At 43.4% G+C, this 18,949-nt stretch overlaps 1 protein-coding gene across 7 annotated transcripts in view; it reads right to left on the minus strand.

Moving 5' to 3' along the window:
* The window catches only part of chd5 (chromodomain helicase DNA binding protein 5), a 37,551-nt gene that overhangs the window by 16,833 nt on the left and 1,769 nt on the right, over positions 1-18,949 (minus strand). For 4 of the 7 annotated variants that reach the window (XM_086086351.1, XM_086086354.1, XM_086086353.1 and 1 more), the window contains exons 2-21: positions 13,981-14,147; positions 9,922-10,143; positions 9,192-9,310; positions 8,191-8,426; positions 7,939-8,051; positions 7,717-7,846; positions 7,445-7,611; positions 6,931-7,152; positions 6,616-6,825; positions 6,194-6,405; positions 5,430-5,561; positions 5,262-5,367; positions 4,997-5,188; positions 3,557-3,757; positions 3,350-3,487; positions 2,432-2,553; positions 2,127-2,300; positions 1,142-1,283; positions 934-1,065; positions 517-634 (exon numbers count right to left, since the gene is read on the minus strand). In XM_086086351.1, coding sequence (XP_085942477.1) covers positions 517-634; positions 934-1,065; positions 1,142-1,283; positions 2,127-2,300; positions 2,432-2,553; positions 3,350-3,487; positions 3,557-3,757; positions 4,997-5,188; positions 5,262-5,367; positions 5,430-5,561; positions 6,194-6,405; positions 6,616-6,825; positions 6,931-7,152; positions 7,445-7,611; positions 7,717-7,846; positions 7,939-8,051; positions 8,191-8,426; positions 9,192-9,310; positions 9,922-10,143; positions 13,981-14,147 — 3,255 coding nt within the window. Of the gene's footprint in view, positions 1-516; positions 635-933; positions 1,066-1,141; positions 1,284-2,126; positions 2,301-2,431; positions 2,554-3,349; positions 3,488-3,556; positions 3,758-4,996; positions 5,189-5,261; positions 5,368-5,429; positions 5,562-6,193; positions 6,406-6,615; positions 6,826-6,930; positions 7,153-7,444; positions 7,847-7,938; positions 8,052-8,190; positions 8,427-9,191; positions 9,311-9,921; positions 10,144-13,980; positions 14,148-18,949 lie in introns of all 7 variants that reach the window. The other 3 variants (XM_086086350.1, XM_086086349.1, XM_086086348.1) reach the window with 1 other exon arrangement.

The following is an 18,949-nucleotide window of genomic DNA, read 5'->3' on the forward strand; positions in this document are numbered from 1 at the left end:
ATTTTATTTAAAGAAGAAATCAAGCCAAAATTTTAAAAAATTTACAGTAATATGTTCTAAGCAGCCCCACAAGTCTAAATATGGTCTTGTGGTTATTATTTCGGAAGTGGAATATGAGTTAAGCAGCAAAATCCAGCCGTATTTATCCATCTCTGGGGCGGCCATTTTGGCACTTGCTGTCAACTGAAGATGGCATCAATGTTGCTCAAGTCTCAGGTACCAACCAATCACAGCGCAGCTTCAGAAAAAAAGGTGAGCTGTGATTGGTCATTGCCTGAGCTCTGATGTCATCTTCAGTCGACAGCAAGTGGCAAAATGGCCGCCCCTGAGATGGATAAAAACAGCTGGATTTTGCTTCATAACTCATATTCCACAAATGTAATATTATTCAGAATGTCAAGTTTAGGCTAGTGAGGTCAAATATAACGTATTATTGTCAATAAATGTTTAAGGTTGACATCCACTTTAAGTAAAACACTCCGTTTTGGTTTCATTTCCACTATGAAGAAAACTCACCGTTGAAGCGGTCGATGGCCTCCTGCCTCAGGCCTCCGGTGATGCCGCCGTCGATACGCTCGTATTTATAACCCTCAAACTCTAGGAAGTCCTCCAGCAGATCCAACATCTTGGTCATCTGCACAAGATTCCAAAATGATCATGAATGATAACGATAATGACAAAACACAGCTGATGTAGTGGAACACAATCAGTTCTGAGATTGAGCTAATGTAAAAAAATGGAATTGCTTTTCAGCGTGCAATCTGCACAACTCAAACGGGAAAAAAAATAAAAATTTGCACAGGTGTGCACGCCCTCCTATAACTGGGGATAAGGCTGTGCTCGCAATTAATCAATTACATTCACATTTATAATGCGCTGTAAATGATCAGTGGTCCCGATAAATGAATGTTGTCCTACTTTGCCTGCACTTACCTGTGAGAAAATGAGAACTCTGTGGCCTTCGTCCTTGAGCTTCTTCAGCATTTTCTGCAGCAGCGTCAGCTTTCCCGACGACTTCACCAGCTGGTTGCCGTCGTACGAGCCGTTTGGCAAAACGGGAGCCTCCTACAAAAGAGAAAAGCTACGTTAAAGACCCCCCCACGTGCGGCTCTTCCCCCCCCAAAAAACACTCAAGTCGTACCACAGCAGCTACGGGGAAGAGGTAAGGGTGGTTGCAGCACTTCTTCAGGTCCATCATGATGTTGAGCAGGGACACTTGGTTGCCACCGCTTTTGGAGTTGAGGGCCTCGAAGTTCCGCGTCAAGATGAACTTGTAGTACTTTCTGACGGGGCGAAAGCGCAAAATCAGCCACTTTTTTGCATCAAGGATTCTGAAGTTTGGGTCATAGGTCGGCCATGAATCAATTTGCAAGTGCATACCAACATATGGATGCCAATTTAAAAAAAGCATAATCTACGAAAAATATGTTGAAGTGAAGAAAATAACTTCATTTAGTCAGGCAGCCTTGTCTGATGCAAAAAAAAAAAGTGTTTTGTCGCCATCTTGTGACATCTACAGGCAATTACAAACATTTTGGGGCAGAAGTCAATTACAGGGCTCAATATCTCTCCCCGAATAGAGCGGGTTTACTGCGTATTCCTGTTTTTGTTGTTGTTGTTTATTTAGAGAGAGAGAGAGAGAGAGAGAGAGAGAGAGAGAGAGAGAGAGAGAGAGAGAGAGAGAGAGAGAGAGAGAGAGAGAGAGAGAGAGAGAATAAAGGCGCATTTTCCAGAATAAAAGGTGTAACATTACAAGAATAAAGTTGTTAATTCACGTTAAAATATAACTTTCCTCCCTTGTTAAAACTATGACTTCAATAAATATAAATAGTTTGGAAAAAACTTTATTACCTAGCTTTGTTATTGTGAAATTTACAGTGTTTTTATCCTTAAAAAATGATCAATTTAACTCATAACACTTACTTTTTTATCATAACGTTACAACTTTTTGTCTTGAAAATAGACAACTTTTAATTCCTCTGATCTATATCATGAGCGTACAAATGGTAGTTATTTTTAATTGGCATTAGGAGTGTGAGGAGGTCCTCCACCGACACAAACATGTAGAAAACATCTGGTTTACATGACATCACATCACATCTTATTGCGCTAATCCCGCCACTGACTTCTGCATGGGGCTGAGCTCCACCCGCACGATCAGCTCCGTCTTGGCGGGCATGTCCTTGAAGACGTCCGCCTTGAGCCTCCTGAGCATGTGCGGGCCCAGCAGGTCGTGGAGTTTCTTGATCTGGTCCTCCTTGGAGATGTCGGCAAACTCCTCCAGGAAACCCTCCAAGTTACTGCACAGCAAAAAAAAAAAGAAAAGAAAAGATGTCTCTCGCTATGGATCCATGCGATGCAGAATCAATCGCGACTGAAAAGAGGCTACAGTGCAGACATATTTCCACCCATTTTAAGTGGCTCGACATACTTGAAGCGCTCCGGCGTGAGGAAGTTGAGCAAGTGGAAAAGCTCCTCCAGGTTGTTCTGGAGAGGAGTTCCAGTGAGGAGCAGCTTGTAGTAGATCTTGTAGCCATTGAGGATTCTGAAAAACTGCATGGGACAAGCTTACAATTGTAGTAGACACAGAGGCGGCCCACGCCTTCATTCTTCAAAAACAAATGAACCGTTTTCTCATGAGGCTCATCAGAAGTATTAGCTAACAATACGTACTAGCCCAAATAACACGCTAGCTAGCACAAAGTGACGTGACGTCACACGCGCTTACAAATAAATATGCACTATAAGCATTTTAACACAAATGGCATATTAAGTCATTAACTCAAAATTTGGCATCAACACAATGAAAAATGTAAGGGAATGTAGGCAAAATGTCACGGCAAAGTAGACTACACCAACTACAAAAGCATACTTTAACATCACCTTTGCATTTGACTGTGCACAAAGGTGCATTCAAGGACAGTCCAAAAAAACGGACGTCTCAGAAGTTGATGGAAAAAGACGAGCAATGAAATAAACCAAACAATAACACCAACATTCAGCCAGATGGCGCCAAAGTAATCATTTTATCGCTTTGGCCAGAAAACAAAAGCAGCAAATAGTAGTGATGGCAAAATGAAGCTTCATGAAGCACTTGTAATATTTTTTGACTCCTCTAGATGCCACTCTTGGTTGAAAGATGCAGTGGAAATGTAATAAATTTCCTTTGCACTTAGCCTTTATATTTAAATCAAGAGCACCATCTAGGGGAGTCAAAAAATATTACAAGTGCTTCATGAAGCTTCATTTTGCCATCACTAGCAAATAGACGGGCAATTGCCATACTTTGTTCTTCTTCAGTACTCCAGGCTCTACTGTTAATTTATCTTGGGGGCCCCCTAGTGGTTACCTTGGACTGGTTGTTCTTCAGCCTGTGGGCCTCGTCCACCACCAGGCAAGCCCAGGTGATGGATCCCAGGATGGCTTGATCGATGGTGATCAACTCGTAGGACGTCAGCAGCACGTGGAACTTAATGGGCGTATCTTTCTGAGAGATGGCAAAACACTTTGAGACGAAAGCTCCTCATATTAATAACAAGAAAGTAGATGAAGGAACCTTTATGCGGAAAGCTTTGCGTCCCAACTTGACGGCGCTGTCCTCGAAGGTGAACTCGTTCTCTCGGATGATGGCGCGGCTGTCTTTGTCTCCGGTGTACGTCAGCACGTAGAAGTCGGGGGCCCACATCTCAAACTCCCGCTCCCAGTTGATGATGGTGGACAGGGGTGCGCTCACCAGGAAGGGACCCTTGGAGTGACCCTGGACAACCGCAACACATACGTTTCGTTTACACACTGCTTGTATTTTGTGGGACGCAAGCACTCGGGGGTAAAATAAGGGTTGATCTTTCAAAATAACTAATAGAGATTTTGGAAGGAGGAATCATACTAGCTTTGAGGTTTCAAAAGAGGCTTTTATTTAGGGGTGTCAAAATGAGTGCATTAATTTTGAGTTAATTTTAAGTTCCTTTAACGCCACCTGCGTTGCACAAAGGTGGTCAGCATATGCATATATATATATATATATAAATATATAATAAAATCTGTAATACATTTCCGCGTGATTAATGACTTACTTGGAAAGCCTGTACTGGGGGAATTCCAGGTAGCAACGCAGCAGACACGTCCACGTCAACATTTAGCAGTAATAAATTGAATAATAATGCATATATTTGTGGAAACGAGGGTCAAGTTGTATTTTACAATTTTAAAAATATTCAGAATTTCACAGGTTACTTTATGATAAAGATTAGATAGCTCTTAATATGAAAAGAAAAATGCACTGAGCTGTCACCAACACACTCGTTTTTTTGCAGTACGGTACATATTTTCAATTTTAACTCAATGTTATGAATTATTATGGAATTACTGTATCCATGACTAAAAGATGCAGCCGTATTTCTATTAGTTTAACATTTTTCCCACTTGAGTATGAAGATAGAGTAAATGAAAAATTTGGAAAAAAATAAATTATTGTACATTTATAACAGGTATAAAGTTTGTGATTAATCGTGAGTTAACTGTTGAAGTCATGCGATTAATTACTTTTAATCCATTGTTGGGGTTTCAAATTAGACTTTCAAGATTATGTTAGGTTTTCTAAGTAGGCTTTCAAACTTTGGTTTCAAAAGAGGATTTTAAGACAAAGTCGGTGTTTCAAATTAGGCTTTAAAGACAAGGTTAGGGTTTCAAATTAGGAATCGGGTTTTAGGTTTTCGTATATTGGGCTTTCAAAAAAATGTTTGGGCAAGCCAGGGTTAGGATTTCAAATCAGGGTTTCAATTTCTCATTTTAAACTAGAGTAATTGTTTTGAGTTAATTGGTTTAAAATGAAGGTTTAGGTTTTGAAATGAGTGTACTCAGGTTAGTATTTCAAAGTGGCATTTCAAGCACAGGTTCGGGTTTCGAATTAGGTGAAGGGAAGAGTTTCAAATGAAAGTTTCATGGCGAGGTTCGAGTTTGAAGAGTGGATATGAATTGCCTTGACGCGTTCATTCACCTCTTTGTAGAGCGAGTAGAGGAAGACGATGGTCTGCACGGTCTTGCCCAGGCCCATCTCGTCGGCCAGGATGGTGTCGGTGCCCTGCGCCCACGAGAAGCGCAACCAGTTGAGACCCTCCAGCTGGTATGGGTGCAGCGTCCCCCCGGTGGCGTTGATGTACCACGGCTGGTGCTCGAACTTGATGGTGGGCTGCGGGCGGCGCGGTTTCAAACCATTATTCACGACCGCTGGGGAAGTCTTCGAGCCGATCTTGTGCGCTTACGTCGATGATGGGGGCGTCCGGTGGGATCTCCCTCTTGGGCTGCTCTTTTAGTTTCGTTCCTTTCGACACCACCGCAGGCCGCTGGTCCTCGCCTAAGATTTGCTCCCTAGACGAAAGAGTGGATCTTGGCCTACCTTACAAAAAGGACTACTGTGACTTGGGGCGTACCTGTGGTCCCAGTAGGATGCTTTGTGACTGTCGTATTCCGGGACGTCAAAGTCGTCCACCTCCCACGTGCACTGGTCGTAAGGGAGGTCCCTCCACTTGATCAGGTAGTGCACGTCGCCGTCTTGATCAAAGCTACACACACACACACAAATACAGGAAGTACAAATTCTTACTTTGCTAGCGTCCCGCCCCTTACATGAAGAATATAAAAGATAAATAATGAAAGCGAAATATGCAAGGAAAAAGAGGCGGGGCTTGGCTATTCAAATAAGAACAAGTGAAAATCATGATGTTCCAAATAAGGGTTTGGAGCCAAGGGTAGGGTTTTAAAGCAGGTTTACAAATGAGGGTAAGCGTTCCAAATGAAGGTTTCCAATTAGGATTTCAAGCCAAAGTTGGGGTTTCAAACAAGAATTATCAAGCGCTATCAGGGTTTCCAACATGGATCATGGTCTCCCAAAAAACCCGAGGTTAGAAATTCCAGGTAGGGTTTTAAAGCCTGTGTTTGGGTTTCAAACAAGGGTTATGGTATCAAATAAGATAATAGTGCCAAATGCGACTTCAAACTCGGGTTAGGGTTTCAAATTAAGGATCTGTTGTCAAGGTTAGAGTTTCAAATTAGGGTTTTAAGACAGCTTTCGGGTTTTCAAACAAGGTTGAGTGTTTCAAAGCGAGGTTTCAAGTAATTCAGGTTTCTGCTTTTTATCACAGCTTCTCGGTAAACATTTTTTAACCGAGACGTGAAAGGTGTGCGGCGGGCGCACCTGTGGTTAAGGACGCGGTGGATGACCATCCACTCTGGCTTGATGCCGTATCTGTAGAAGCGCTCCTCCATGGCGGCGTACTGCGGGTCTTTGCTCTTGCGCTTGTCGCTGTTGAGCTCCTCCTCCCCGGAGCCGTAGTCGTACGGCGGCGGCTCGTCCATGTCGTTCTTGCGCTGGTAGTTGCGGTACATCACCGTGTGGTACAGTTCCAACTGCACACGCGCACACACGTGATGCAATGAACACAACATGGAAGCAAACTATTTTGGATCGAGGAATCCTTTTTTCACTTTTAGGGTTTCAAGCTAAGGTTAGGCTTCCATGTTAGCGATTCAAAAAAAGGCTGTTGGTTTTCAAACTAGGTTTTCGAACTAGTGTCAGGGGTTCGAAAGAAGAGCGAACAGGTGTGGAGTGGAAGTCACCTGCAGCTCGCTGACCCAGGAGCAGTGCCAGTACGACAGTCCGGCCCACTTGACCAGGAACTCCCTCTCGGGGTGGCCCTTGAGGGGCGGCTTGCTCAGGGGGTCGGCGGGGGGCTGGCCGTCCGGGCCCGCCGGCGGCTCAGCCGGCAGCGGGGCCTCGCCCCAAGTCCAGTGCATGATCTTTTGCACTTTGCCTTTCAGGGGTGGGCACTAATAATGACATACATTTAAAAAAAAAAAATAGAATTTATATCAGCCAGCAGCAAGGCCAACAAATCGCTAAATAGTAAACGTGAGGTCATGTGTCGGGCTCACCATGCAGCGCGGACAAATCCACTCGCCGTTGGGTATCTCGGGCAGCGGCGGGTTGAGGCAGTGGATGTGGTAGGAGGACGGACAGGCATCGCAACACAGCAGCTCCCCGCCGTCCTTGCACACTCGGCAAAACTCCATGTGGTCGTCCTCTTCCTCTCCCGCCGCCTCTTCCTCCTCCTCTTCCTCCTCGTCTTTGGCTTCCCACTGGATGCCCTCCTTCTCCTGCCGGCACACAGTTTTAACAACAGAATTGTTTTGGCGCCATCTGGTGGTATCTTGGGGCCAAGGAAATGAATTGAAGTGAGTTGAGGAGATTAATTTAGATAAGGGTAAATAATCTCTCCTTACTATTTTAATATAACGAGTAGAAAGTACAGATATCTGTTTCCAAATGTAAGAAGCGAAAGTAAAAAGTCATGAGAAAAAGAAATACTTATATAAAGTACATATATCGGGAAAAAAGTGCAGCAAAGAAGTGCAAAATCGTTGTTACTTGCCACCGTTTGGTACTCACACAGTGTGGACAGCTCCATTTGCCCTCGGGGGCCTTCTCCAGCTCGGGTTCCAGGCACACCAGGTGGTACGCCCGTGGACATGTGTCGCACAGGATGATTTCGCCGCCCTGCTGGCAAACCTCGCAGTAGTCCTGATGGTCCGTCTCGTAGCCGTCGCCGTCCTCCCCTGGGAGAACAAGAGGCATTTCCGAAATGATGGATGGACGGATGGATGGATGGATGGACGGATGGACGGCACAATGGCTCCTCCTCATTGCCGGTTCCAACCTACTTTTCCTCTTTTTGCGCCCACGTCTGGCCTTCTTCTTGGCGTTGACGGCCCCCGAGGCGTCACAAAGCACCGAGGCACTGAGGATGCTGATGTCGTCAAAGTCTGACTCGTCCAGGAAGTCTTCGTCACTCTGATACAGAAACAGAAGCCGATTTGTGCGATGACTGGATGAACCCCCCAAAAAAATCAAACAAAACGTTGCCGCATGCCAGCAAGGCTCACCGAGGACGCCTTCTTCTTCTTCCCGCTTTGGCCCGACTTAGATTTGGTCTTCTTCGCCTTCACTTTCTTCTTCGCATCTTTTGCACTCTTGCTCTTCTTTCGAGCCCCGGGCCCTTGAGACACGCACACACGACGTAAGTGAGCGGCTGATATACTCACCAGGCACTTCATTAGACACAACAGCACAATCCCGTGTGATCACAGCTGTAATAATCATTTGTAAGTGGCCATGTGACCATGCTTTATTTTTACCTTTTCCCTCTTTGGTTTTGGCTTTTTTGATGGGCCCGAGCTGAGCGCCGAGCTGGCTGACAGAGGCGGGCGGCGCCACGGTGACCATTTCTACGGCGGCGGCAACAGCGGCGGCCACGGCGGTGGCAGACGCGCCCTTGAATGGGTTGTTGGCGCTGAACTCGCGCCACTTGGCCCCCAGGACCGTCATCATCTTGGACATGGGGATCTTGGGGTTCTTCTTGGCAATGAGAGGCCTGGCAGGAAACAAGACTTGGTCTAATTTTTTTTTCCCATGACTCTATATGAGGAAATGAGGAGTTAAACAATGGCTTGCATTCAAAGCTGAAGCTCACAACCCTAATTTGAGCCATAACACTGACTGAGATAGCACTACCCATAAAATGTTTTAAATATTTGAAATAGTGCTATCAAGCGAAAAAAAAAATGTAAACTCGCACAATTTGCTTCTACTTTTTTCTACAAAGCTTGTAACAGATATTTAAATGAGAAAATCTTAGAATTAACATAAAATCATCAATCAATCCCTAAAAACAGTTGTGTCAAGAATAGTCCAAACTGCATCAAAACAGGGACGGGCCCAACTTTTTGGGTTAATTGAATAACCCCAAAATGTTGTCAAATAAATAACCCCCAAAATGGGTTGCTTTGAAATTGTGAAAACAAATGCACGTGGCACGTGGCCAAAAGCCCAACCCTGCTTGGAAAACAGCTTTGCTGAGTCATGTTTGTCATTTGTCAGGCAACAGCTTGAGCCCTGGCACGCCGCCCTACGAGAAACCGGTCGGGTCCGAGCCCCCGGGACCCCACACGTCGCTCCTTGCCGTCCCCTGCTTTCACAGTCTTCCAGCGAGCAGCTGACTGCACGCATTGGCCTGTGCGCGTACTTTAGCTGCTCCAGACTGCCCCAGGTGAGGATGGACTGACTTGACACAAAAGGAGCAGTGTGTGCTGCTCCACAGACACACAGCAGGGGGGGGGGGGGGGGGGGTGATGCTTGCCTGAGGAATTGGCTGAAAGCTTTGTAGTTGGTGATGGTCTTGTAGTCGTCCTCAGTGAAGCCGTACTGGACGTCCTCCAGGCCCCACTCGTGCATCAGCTGGCTGGACGATTTGGGCTCCTGAGGCACACACAAATACCGATAATCGAGCTGAATTGGATAATTTTATATAATAATTATTTTCTTCCCACCCAATCAAATTCAGAAAAGGGGTTATTATTGGGATGTCTCTAAGTGCTTATCTATATGTCTGGCGTTAAGAGTGTTTTTTTGTTTTGGTTTTTATCCCCAATCTGTCAGGGCCGACAACGGGGATTCTGTAATTGTAATGGTGGTTGTTTGCACAGGAAATGAAATCAAATTAGGAACATGACAATCAGGCTGAAATATTTATATATATTATATTTATATTATATATATTTAATATTTTTTACTCGATACAAATCGATCGAAATCAGCACACAAAAAAAGCAATAATCGGATGTCTCTGAAACATTATCTTGTGGTATGGGGTCTTTTTCTTCACTAATCCAGTTGGAAAGTAATACTTCTTCTACTCCTAGACTAAGTTGTTCTTTGCGTTTTCCAACACTTTGCTGCCTCTCATAGGTGAGTCTTGGTACTACGACAGATATCGTTGTGTGTGTGGTGCGCTGTTGCTGATTGTTGTTTTCTCATCATTCGCAGCGTCTCTCACATTCAGAAAATCGGTACGTGCGCACCCGACTCACTTTCATGCTCCCATCGTCATCGTCATCATCGTCATCCTCCTCGTCCCGCTTCTTCTTCCTGGGCTTCCTCTCTTTTTTCTCCCTGGGCTTCTTCTTCTTCTTCTTGGAGGGCCTAAACATGCTGCTCTCGCTTCCGGAGCCTCGCTCGCGACGGTCCGCCTCGTCCTCGTCCGCCTCGGACGCCCGGTCCTGCTCGCTATCCACGCTCACTTGGATGCCTCCCTGACGACGAGAGAATGCACATTGTTCAGCTTTGAGCCACTAAAGCAATCCCTCGCCATATCACAATTCAAACTATCGTGGTCGCTGATTTTTAAGCAATCTTTTTTTTTGTTTACAGATTTTTTTAAGTATATAGTATATAGGCAGAGGAAGTGCAGCAAAAATATGCATGATATATATATATATATATATATATATATATATATATATATATATAAATATATACATATATATATATATATATTGAATAACTTGATTTGGGGGGGGGGGTTGAATGAAAAAGTTGCTTGTATATCGAAGCACGTAAGTCGGGTCCACGTAACTCAAGGCAACACTGTAATGTAGGGCGCCGATTAACACTGGCCAAAACAATCGGGAAATTGTGCCAAATGGCCGATTATTTTCCCCCTTAAAACGTTATCATCGAAGAAAACCGAAGTTTCCGACGCTGTGAAAGTACCCTGAATGCACCATTTTGCTTGTTTAGCATGCGCAACTAACAAGTGTGTTATGTATGTTATTCTGTTGTCCCTAAGTGTCCTTTAAGCTGTTTAATGACACCCCAGTTTGAGTTGACTGTAAAACTAAACACACGACGATAAGGATTACATCCACTGTATATTTAAATACAAAACATGCTGCGTTTTTAAAACACCGCTAGCCTAGCGCTAATGCTAAAAGCGAATGGAGGATCCCATTCAAATGCTAACAACAAGTTAGCATCGAATTCGGGAGTGTTTTTCCTTCAAATAATGAATATCCAAACACAAATCTTCTAGGACCCCATACCCACAGTTGAGATAACACTACTCAAAGGCACAAATTCTTCTCAATGTGTGAAAAACGAGTTATTTCAATAGAATTCAATCTTAAATTTCTTCTGTACTCACTTTAAGTGTTTACATCATGGATTCACAGCACCACACTGCCCCCAAGAGGTCAAAACGCACAGGAAAAGTCAGTATTTGTTCTTCCTGTTTTTTCAGTTGCTATTATTTTTAGTTTATTCTATTCTCATTTCACTTTCTTATTGTTTTTATTTTGTCATTGTCCTTCAACGTTATATTATATAAAAAAATATATTTAAAAAATGCATATCGGTCGGGCCCTACTTTATATGGGTGTTATTATGCCTCAATGGTAAAACAACAAATCTAGTGGTGGTCTTTTGCACATGTACTTAACTGTAGAAGAACAAAGAGAACATCTCTGTCACTTAAGCGATGAGACATCTGGAAGGCTGCATGATTAAACACGGGCCAGGTGTTTTCGTGCAAGAGAACACATACAGTGCGTGTGTATGTGTGTGTTCCATCCTCCATTGTGTGTGAGTGTGTGTCTATGTTAGCATATTCATGCGTTCGTGTTTTCCTTGCTCTCACATCTGCATGCATTTTCAGTCTCTCCTGTTTGTATTTCTTTCATGTTGTGCATATTAGTGTGTGTGTGTGTGTGTGTGTGTGTGTGTGTGTGTGTGTGTGGTGGGGGTGGGGGGGTGCGTGTGCGTGTGTGTGCCTGTTGCTTCCACACACGAACACACACGCACACAGACTTGCGGGCGTTTTTTCGCTCTGTGGCGCAGTGGAAAGGCTCGCAATGCCGCAGCGCCCGCCAACCCTTCACCAGCAGCCTGGCAGTGTTGCCATGGCGACCACATTTGAGCAGTCTCTCTTTCTCTCTCTTTCTCTCTTCCTAGTTTTGCTGTCATTCTCATCAGCCTCCCCAACACAAAAAAATGCACGCACGCACACATACAAAACCCCACCTCTGTTCAATTTCCCTCACTTCTCCTGCTTGCACATCTCGACCCCCATTTAATTTTCCTCTCTCACTCCTTCCTATCCTTCCGTTCACCCTGCACACACACACACACACACACACACACACACACACACACACACACACACACACACACACACACACACACACACACACACACACACACACACACACACACACACAAACACCCACCCACCCACCCACCCACACACACACACACACACACACACACACACACACAGCAGCTAATAGAACAGCACCATCCAATCACACGGCTCCGCATAACGAGCTTGTTATGCAGAGGCCCGCGCTTCTCCGCCAGCCGCCGTCTAGACAAATCTCATTTATGCATAAGGAGAAAAAGAGGAGGAGGAGGGGAATAAGTTGAGGAGCGTAAATGGAGGAGGGGAGCGCAGGAGGCTGAAGAAACGAGCAAGGGCGAGATGGAGGAGGCCCGCACGTTGCACGGGGGGCCAAAGGAGGACAAAAGAGGCGGATGCTTGGCCCCCTCGGAAGGAGAACAATCAGATAACGGCTGATAGCCTAATCAAATTAGATGCTCCTGCATATTGCTTCTGCCTCGGAGGGGAAGACTGCAGTGCAGTGCGCGCAACTACACACCAGCCAGCCAATCAGCACGCGGGAGAATAATATAGAGCGGATGTAAAAAACAAAAAAAACAAAAAAACAACAACTCTTTGTCCTCACAGCTGAACTGTAAAATCAACACGGCGGGCTGATCTGAGACCTGCTTCAAAAACAGCTTCTCTTGGCTCCACACTGTAGCGTCTTTGTTTCACTGCCAATGGGATAAAGAAGGAAATCCTGACTGGGATTCTTGTGGCTGAAGGAAGGAAGGAAGGAAAGAAGGTGATGTGCTCGAGATGAGGAAATGAGTGATGTGGGATCATTGGATCATCGTGGCTAGCTTGGTTGGGAAGTGGGTTGGATTGATGACAGTCAGTTGTTAGCTTGGAAGATTTAAAAAGAGGTCATTGGCCCGACCGATTATCGGCACCGATATTCGGCATTTTGGCAAATATCGGTATCGGCCAATAAAAAGGAACTTTTTATTTACAGTTCCAGTTAACTTTATAAGAGATGCTGTTGACCCTGGGAACTTTCTGAACCTTTTGTTTTTGTTCAACATTAAAACAAATAAATGTGAAATTTTAAGATAAAAAAAAAACTGAGCTATGGTATTTACTTCTTTAAGTATCCAGTTAGGGTTAGGGTTTGTGAAAAATGAAGTATATTGTCTAAGAAAAAAAAAACTTCTACATTTTGAAAAGTCAGAAAAATGGTGAGTTGGACTTTCATTGGTCGAGTGAGCGGGTTTGCGAACAAGGAAGTCTCGCCAGCTTGCATGGAGAGCTCCAGCAACTAAACCCAGACACGCTTAGGACCGCCCCCTCATTTGAATACCATTTCGTCCTGGCAGAGCGTCTGCAGCATGAAATAAATAAATGTGAGAGCCGAGCGGTTTTATTTATTGATTGATATTTAGTTTTTGTATTCTATTAATTTATTTTTAAATGTATTTGTATTTTTTTTATCTCGTTTTTTGTTTTTATATAAATTTTTACTTTTATTTATTTATTTATGGGTATATATATATTGTTATTTTTATTTCCATTTATATACATTTTGTAATTCAATTTTTTAATTGTATTTTTATATCAGTTTTTATTTTCACTTTTAGTCATTTATTTATTTATTTTTAATTCTGGCAGTTTTGGTCCTCTATACCATGTAGTCCATCATATTTATAGTATGCAGTATGTAGCCTAGTATGAAATATAGCAGGTAGGGTACAATTTTATTTTTTTTATGTACAATACAGCATACGTAAATATGTGTTAGGTAGCACAGTACAAATAGGCTGCAGTACGTATTGTCTATATAGTGCATTGTATCTTATATGTAGCATTTTTTTTTCACAGTATGCATTCTGTATCATCTAGTATATTAATGAACCATCTAATATGCAGTGCTTAGGAATTAGAGTAGTAAATAATTGACGGTGTGAATCCTGCGGTCTGGCTCGTGAGAACTCACCTCCTTTTTCCTCTTCTTGACTTTGGCCACCTTTCCCTCTTTCATCTTCTTGCTCTTCTTCTTCTTCGGCTGCTGCTGCTGCTGCTGCTGCTTGAGGGAGTCGTCGTCGTCGGAGAAGAAGCCGCCGATGGAGGCCAGGGGCAGCGCCGTGCGCACGTCCTCCTCGTCTGCACACACAAAAGAACGTCACGCATACTACAGTATATAGCACGTAATAGCCATTTTCACCTGGCTTCATTTCATTTTCTTGAAAAATGAACGATTATTTATTTGCTACAAATAATGTATTGTTTTTTTATTATTATCATAATTATTTATTTGTTTTTTTTCCACAATTTTATATACGAGTGGGTGTTTTTTTAAACAAATTATTTACCAATCTAAAGTGTTAAAAATGGCCAGCTATATTCAGCATTTAGGTATTTATTTATTACTTATCACATGGTTGTATAATGGTTCCTTCGTCTGTTCTTTTGCACGTTAGGTTCACTGAAAACTCCAAACCATTTTGTCAAACCCAAGGCCCGGGGGCCAGATGTGGCCCCCCCGCATCATTTGATGTGGCCCGTGAAACCAAATCATGTGTCAACTTCCACGATTCTTGATTAAAATCTGTATCAACATTTCAAATTGTCATGTGTCATAAAAAATAACGTTGAAATATGTCTTCTTCACAGTAGCATGAGTGAGCATGAATGAGGTTATTAAACATTTCTCTCAGGGAAATCGTAGATACGGTGTGGCCTCCGACAAAAATGGCTGATCATAGTTGTGAATAGAGCTGTCAAAATTAATCAATTAATCGACAAATCATTGATTATCAAATTAAATAGAACTAATAGCAATAGTTCAAATGAAATGTTGACGTTTATAGCCGTCAATGGCAGTGAATGAATTAAAAAAAAAAAAGATAACAAATTCGGGGCGTCAGGCGATTAAAGTTTTTACTCGTAATTAATCGCATGACTTCACTGGTTAACTCACGATTAATCACACATTTTAAATCTGTTCTTAATGTACAATAAAAAAATCTAGGTTTTCATATTCTTGTTAACAAAAGTGGAAAAAAATATTTAACTAATAGAAATAGTTCAAATGATTTTTTGACGTTTATAGACGTCAATGGCAGTTAAAAATAGAGTAATCGTTTAGAGCCATTTTTTTTATTTAAAATTGTCCAAATCCTCTGATTTCCGCATATCAACAGTAATTGTTCGCTGATGATTTCTGTACTCCTTCATGAAAGAAGACTAAGATTATCTTCTGTGTTTAATCAAAAAGAGACATATAAACATCTGTTTTTACTTTGGAAAACAATAACCGAACCGGTAACATAGCACAGCATCAAAACCCTCCTTTTTTACGAAATAAACACCAATCACTAGTTAATAAACAGTAATCAGGGGGGAAAATGCTTTTGTAATACACTTTAATGCAAAATCTGATTAGTCGATTAATCAACTGACTAATCGCTAGATTAATCGTTATCAATTCTAAAAATATTCGATAGTGACAGCACTAGTTGTTTGTCCATTTGTGCCCTGTGTACCCCGCCTCTTGTCAGCTGAGAAAATCTTGAGTTCACTGCCGCTCTAATGGGGACAAGCACAATAGAACATGGGTGGATTGATTATTTGCAATTTGGGGAAAATACTGAATACTAAATGAGGACAACTTGGAAGTCAACCAGAAGAGATCGTGTTCCACTTTTTGTTCCTTTTTGACGCTGGACACATGAATGCCGAGTGTTGTTGCAGCTCCGATTGGGACGGGAATGATTGTGAATTTATGGCCAGGACGAGGCGGCCAATTGTGACAATAATTGCTTGTGTGCGAAAGCCAAGCAGCAACCATGAAAACAAAACGTCGCAGCTGAGAGAAATGGAGCGCTAAGCGGGGGAGCGGGGGACTCCCTTGGTTGGACCCCAGGCCCGCTGAGCGTTTCCCAGCTGCCGCTTGTCAAAGCGTCTGCGTACAAACGAGCCCACTTGCTGGGCCCAGCGGCCCGCTTCGCTCACGTCCCGGGCCGAATACAACGCTGCAAACACACGGCATGGTTAATGCAGCGCTTGGGATCAACCTGGCCTGGAAGGGGAGGGGGGGGGGGCGGGGGTGGACTGCTGGTCCGAGCAGACCAAAACAAACATTTTAGCGGCGCTAGCAGGAGGCAGCGCCTCTCACACAGTCACACTACACATTCCAGACTTCTTCAAGTGGCCCCATGGAGACGCTTGTTTTCCGTACCTGGGAGGCCCTCCGTTAGTCACGACTGCCATCTGGATGGAAATGTTTAAGCCGTCAACTCCGCTGGCTTGTCTTGACTTTTTTTTTTTTCTATTTCTCGGGACTATGAGTTGAAAACGCACCTGTATGTACAGTATACGCTGATTAGCAGGAGCTAACGCTGTTAGCCAAACATAACCTACACTCTAAAAATAGTTGGGTCAAAAGTAACCCAATTATGGATCAAAAATGGACCCGTCCACTTTATGGGTCAATTTGACCCAACTTTCTGGCTTGTTTCAAATTTTTGACCCAAGTAAATAATCTGACCAATATTTATGAGTTGTTTTACACTAAAAGACCCAACACAAGTTGACCCAACTGTTTTTAGAGTGTATACATCCAATAAACCTCAATGCAGCTCTGCTTACCTTTTAGCTTGGACAAACCCATGGGAACTGCTTTAAATATATTAGAGGCGTCAGAGGCATGATACAGAACTACTGTATTAATGTTTCTCACACACATACTGACTTATGTTCCACTCACGTACACAAAGGAAACGCTCTCATATACTGCTAAAAAGCTCTCAAACACACTATTGAAATGCACATACACACACATAACTGGATTTTATGCATTACTCAAAAGCTCTCACAGGGAACTAGTGAAACTCTCTCTCACACAATGATGAAACCTCTTACACACAAAGGAAATGCTCTCATGAAGACTACTGGAATGCTCACATGACTAAAACACTCTCACACCCTCTATTCAAATGCTATCGCAAATACTACTGAAACACACAAATAGAACACTCACATACTAGTCAAACGCTCTCAGCCGCTATTGAGAGCCTCTCACACAGCGTACTGAAACACTCTCATGCGTAGTACTGAAATGCTTTCTCACACACAACTGAAAAGCTCTCAGAAATACACTTGTGAAACATTCTCACACACTACTCTTACACAAACTACTGCTGAAACTGTGTTGAAGGCGGCAAATGACCGATGCTGCTGTCAATGTACGTGTGAGAGGCTGTGATTTGTGTGAGGGGATGCAATTTAAGCTTGCCTCTCACACACATGACTGCAACCCTCTAACATCACATCATGTTGAAAATAATCTGACATAATATACTGAAATATGTGTTTCTGTAGTACGTTTGCGAGGTGGTTGAGAAGGTGCCTGAGAGCATCTCAATATTGTGTGAGAGCATTTCAGTCGTGAGTGTGAGCAACAACAACAAAAAAACAGAAGAGTGTGAGTGTTTCAGCTGTGTAAATGAGAGCATTTCAGCACTGTGAGTGCGAGTTAAACCTGAATTGCATCCCTGGCGGCCTTTCACACAAATCACAGCCTCTCACATACAGACTGTGACAGCAGCAGCGATAATTCGCCGCCTTCAACACCTGCCTTGCCTCCCACTCGAACCCCCTCCCCCCTTTGCCGCTAAATGGCCCGTGACGTCCCGTCGGGGAACAATATCTTCTCTGTGCCGACTGAGCGCGCGGCGCTGCGACGGCACGGGACGGCGGGGCGGGAAAGGGTGAAGGTCAGCAGCAGGTTGTATTAGTCACGGGAGCGCAACTCCAACAGGATAACAAGCCTTTGCACAGCCAGGACACACCACAGAGTCGCTTTTGACCTTCCGGGCTGCGGGAACGAGCCAGGGGAGATTAATGAGGACCACCGCAGAGAAGACACTCGGCCCCCGCATGGAAGTTCCGCACTCAATTAGAAATAAAGACGGACTTTGATAACAATGCACATATTTGTGGAGACTGCGGTCAAGTTGTATTTTACAATTTTACTTCAAGGACATCATGTTAAAGATGAGATCGTTCTTAATATGAAAAGAAAAATGCGCTGAGCTGTCACCAACGTCTAACAAATGCAATTATGCCATCTAGTGGCAGAAAATTTATCTCAACAGCAATCAATATCACGCTCGTGTTTTACAGTACTTCTTTTGTATTTTAACTCAATTTTATGAATTATTTTGAAATTACCGGATCAACGACTAAATGATGCAGCCCTATTTCTATTAGTTTAACATTTTTCCACTTTTATGTTAACAAGAGTATGAAACTTTGAAAAATAACTATTGTACATTTTACTGTACATTTAGAACAGATATCAAATTTGCGATTAATCGTGAGTTAACTATTGAAGTCATGCGATTAATACCGGTTAAAAAAATTTAATCGCCTGACACTATAAGATAATACTGCAGCAAAGGGGTAAGCTCGCTTTAGCATCATGTCGAACGCACGATACTGAGGTCTGTTGACAAGGAAGAAAACTTTAAGAGGAGACTAAGGGCAGCGAGAAAACAGAAAGCGGAGACTGTGGAGTGCAGTATCATATTTCAGCAAAAGGGTATGCTAACGTTAGCATGTGTTTACAATGACGCAGCAATCTGCTGCAGCTGGCCTGAGTGTATCAAACGGTGACGTTGATAAGGCGTTAATCGGAGGGAGGAGTCGGAATGCGAATGCGGCACAAGCAGCCGGATTCAAACGGTGTCAACTTTCAAAGAGAACAGCCAAAAATAGACTCGATTCCAATCAGGAGGGTGGGGGTGGTGCTGGTGACGCTTTTAGCGTCTCTAGAAAATCTTTCACATCTCAAGATGGGAAAAAAAAAACTCATTAAATACACGAGTGACGTCCCAAGAGTTCAGCTCAGCGAGCAGCGCTGGATTAACTGTTTGCTTACTCTGTGATTGTGTGATGTGGCA

This window comes from Leptonotus elevatus, chromosome 10 (genome assembly GCF_054856555.1).
Source record: "Leptonotus elevatus isolate MCC_2025b chromosome 10, RoL_Lele_1.0, whole genome shotgun sequence".
Classification (NCBI taxonomy): domain Eukaryota; kingdom Metazoa; phylum Chordata; class Actinopteri; order Syngnathiformes; family Syngnathidae; genus Leptonotus; species Leptonotus elevatus.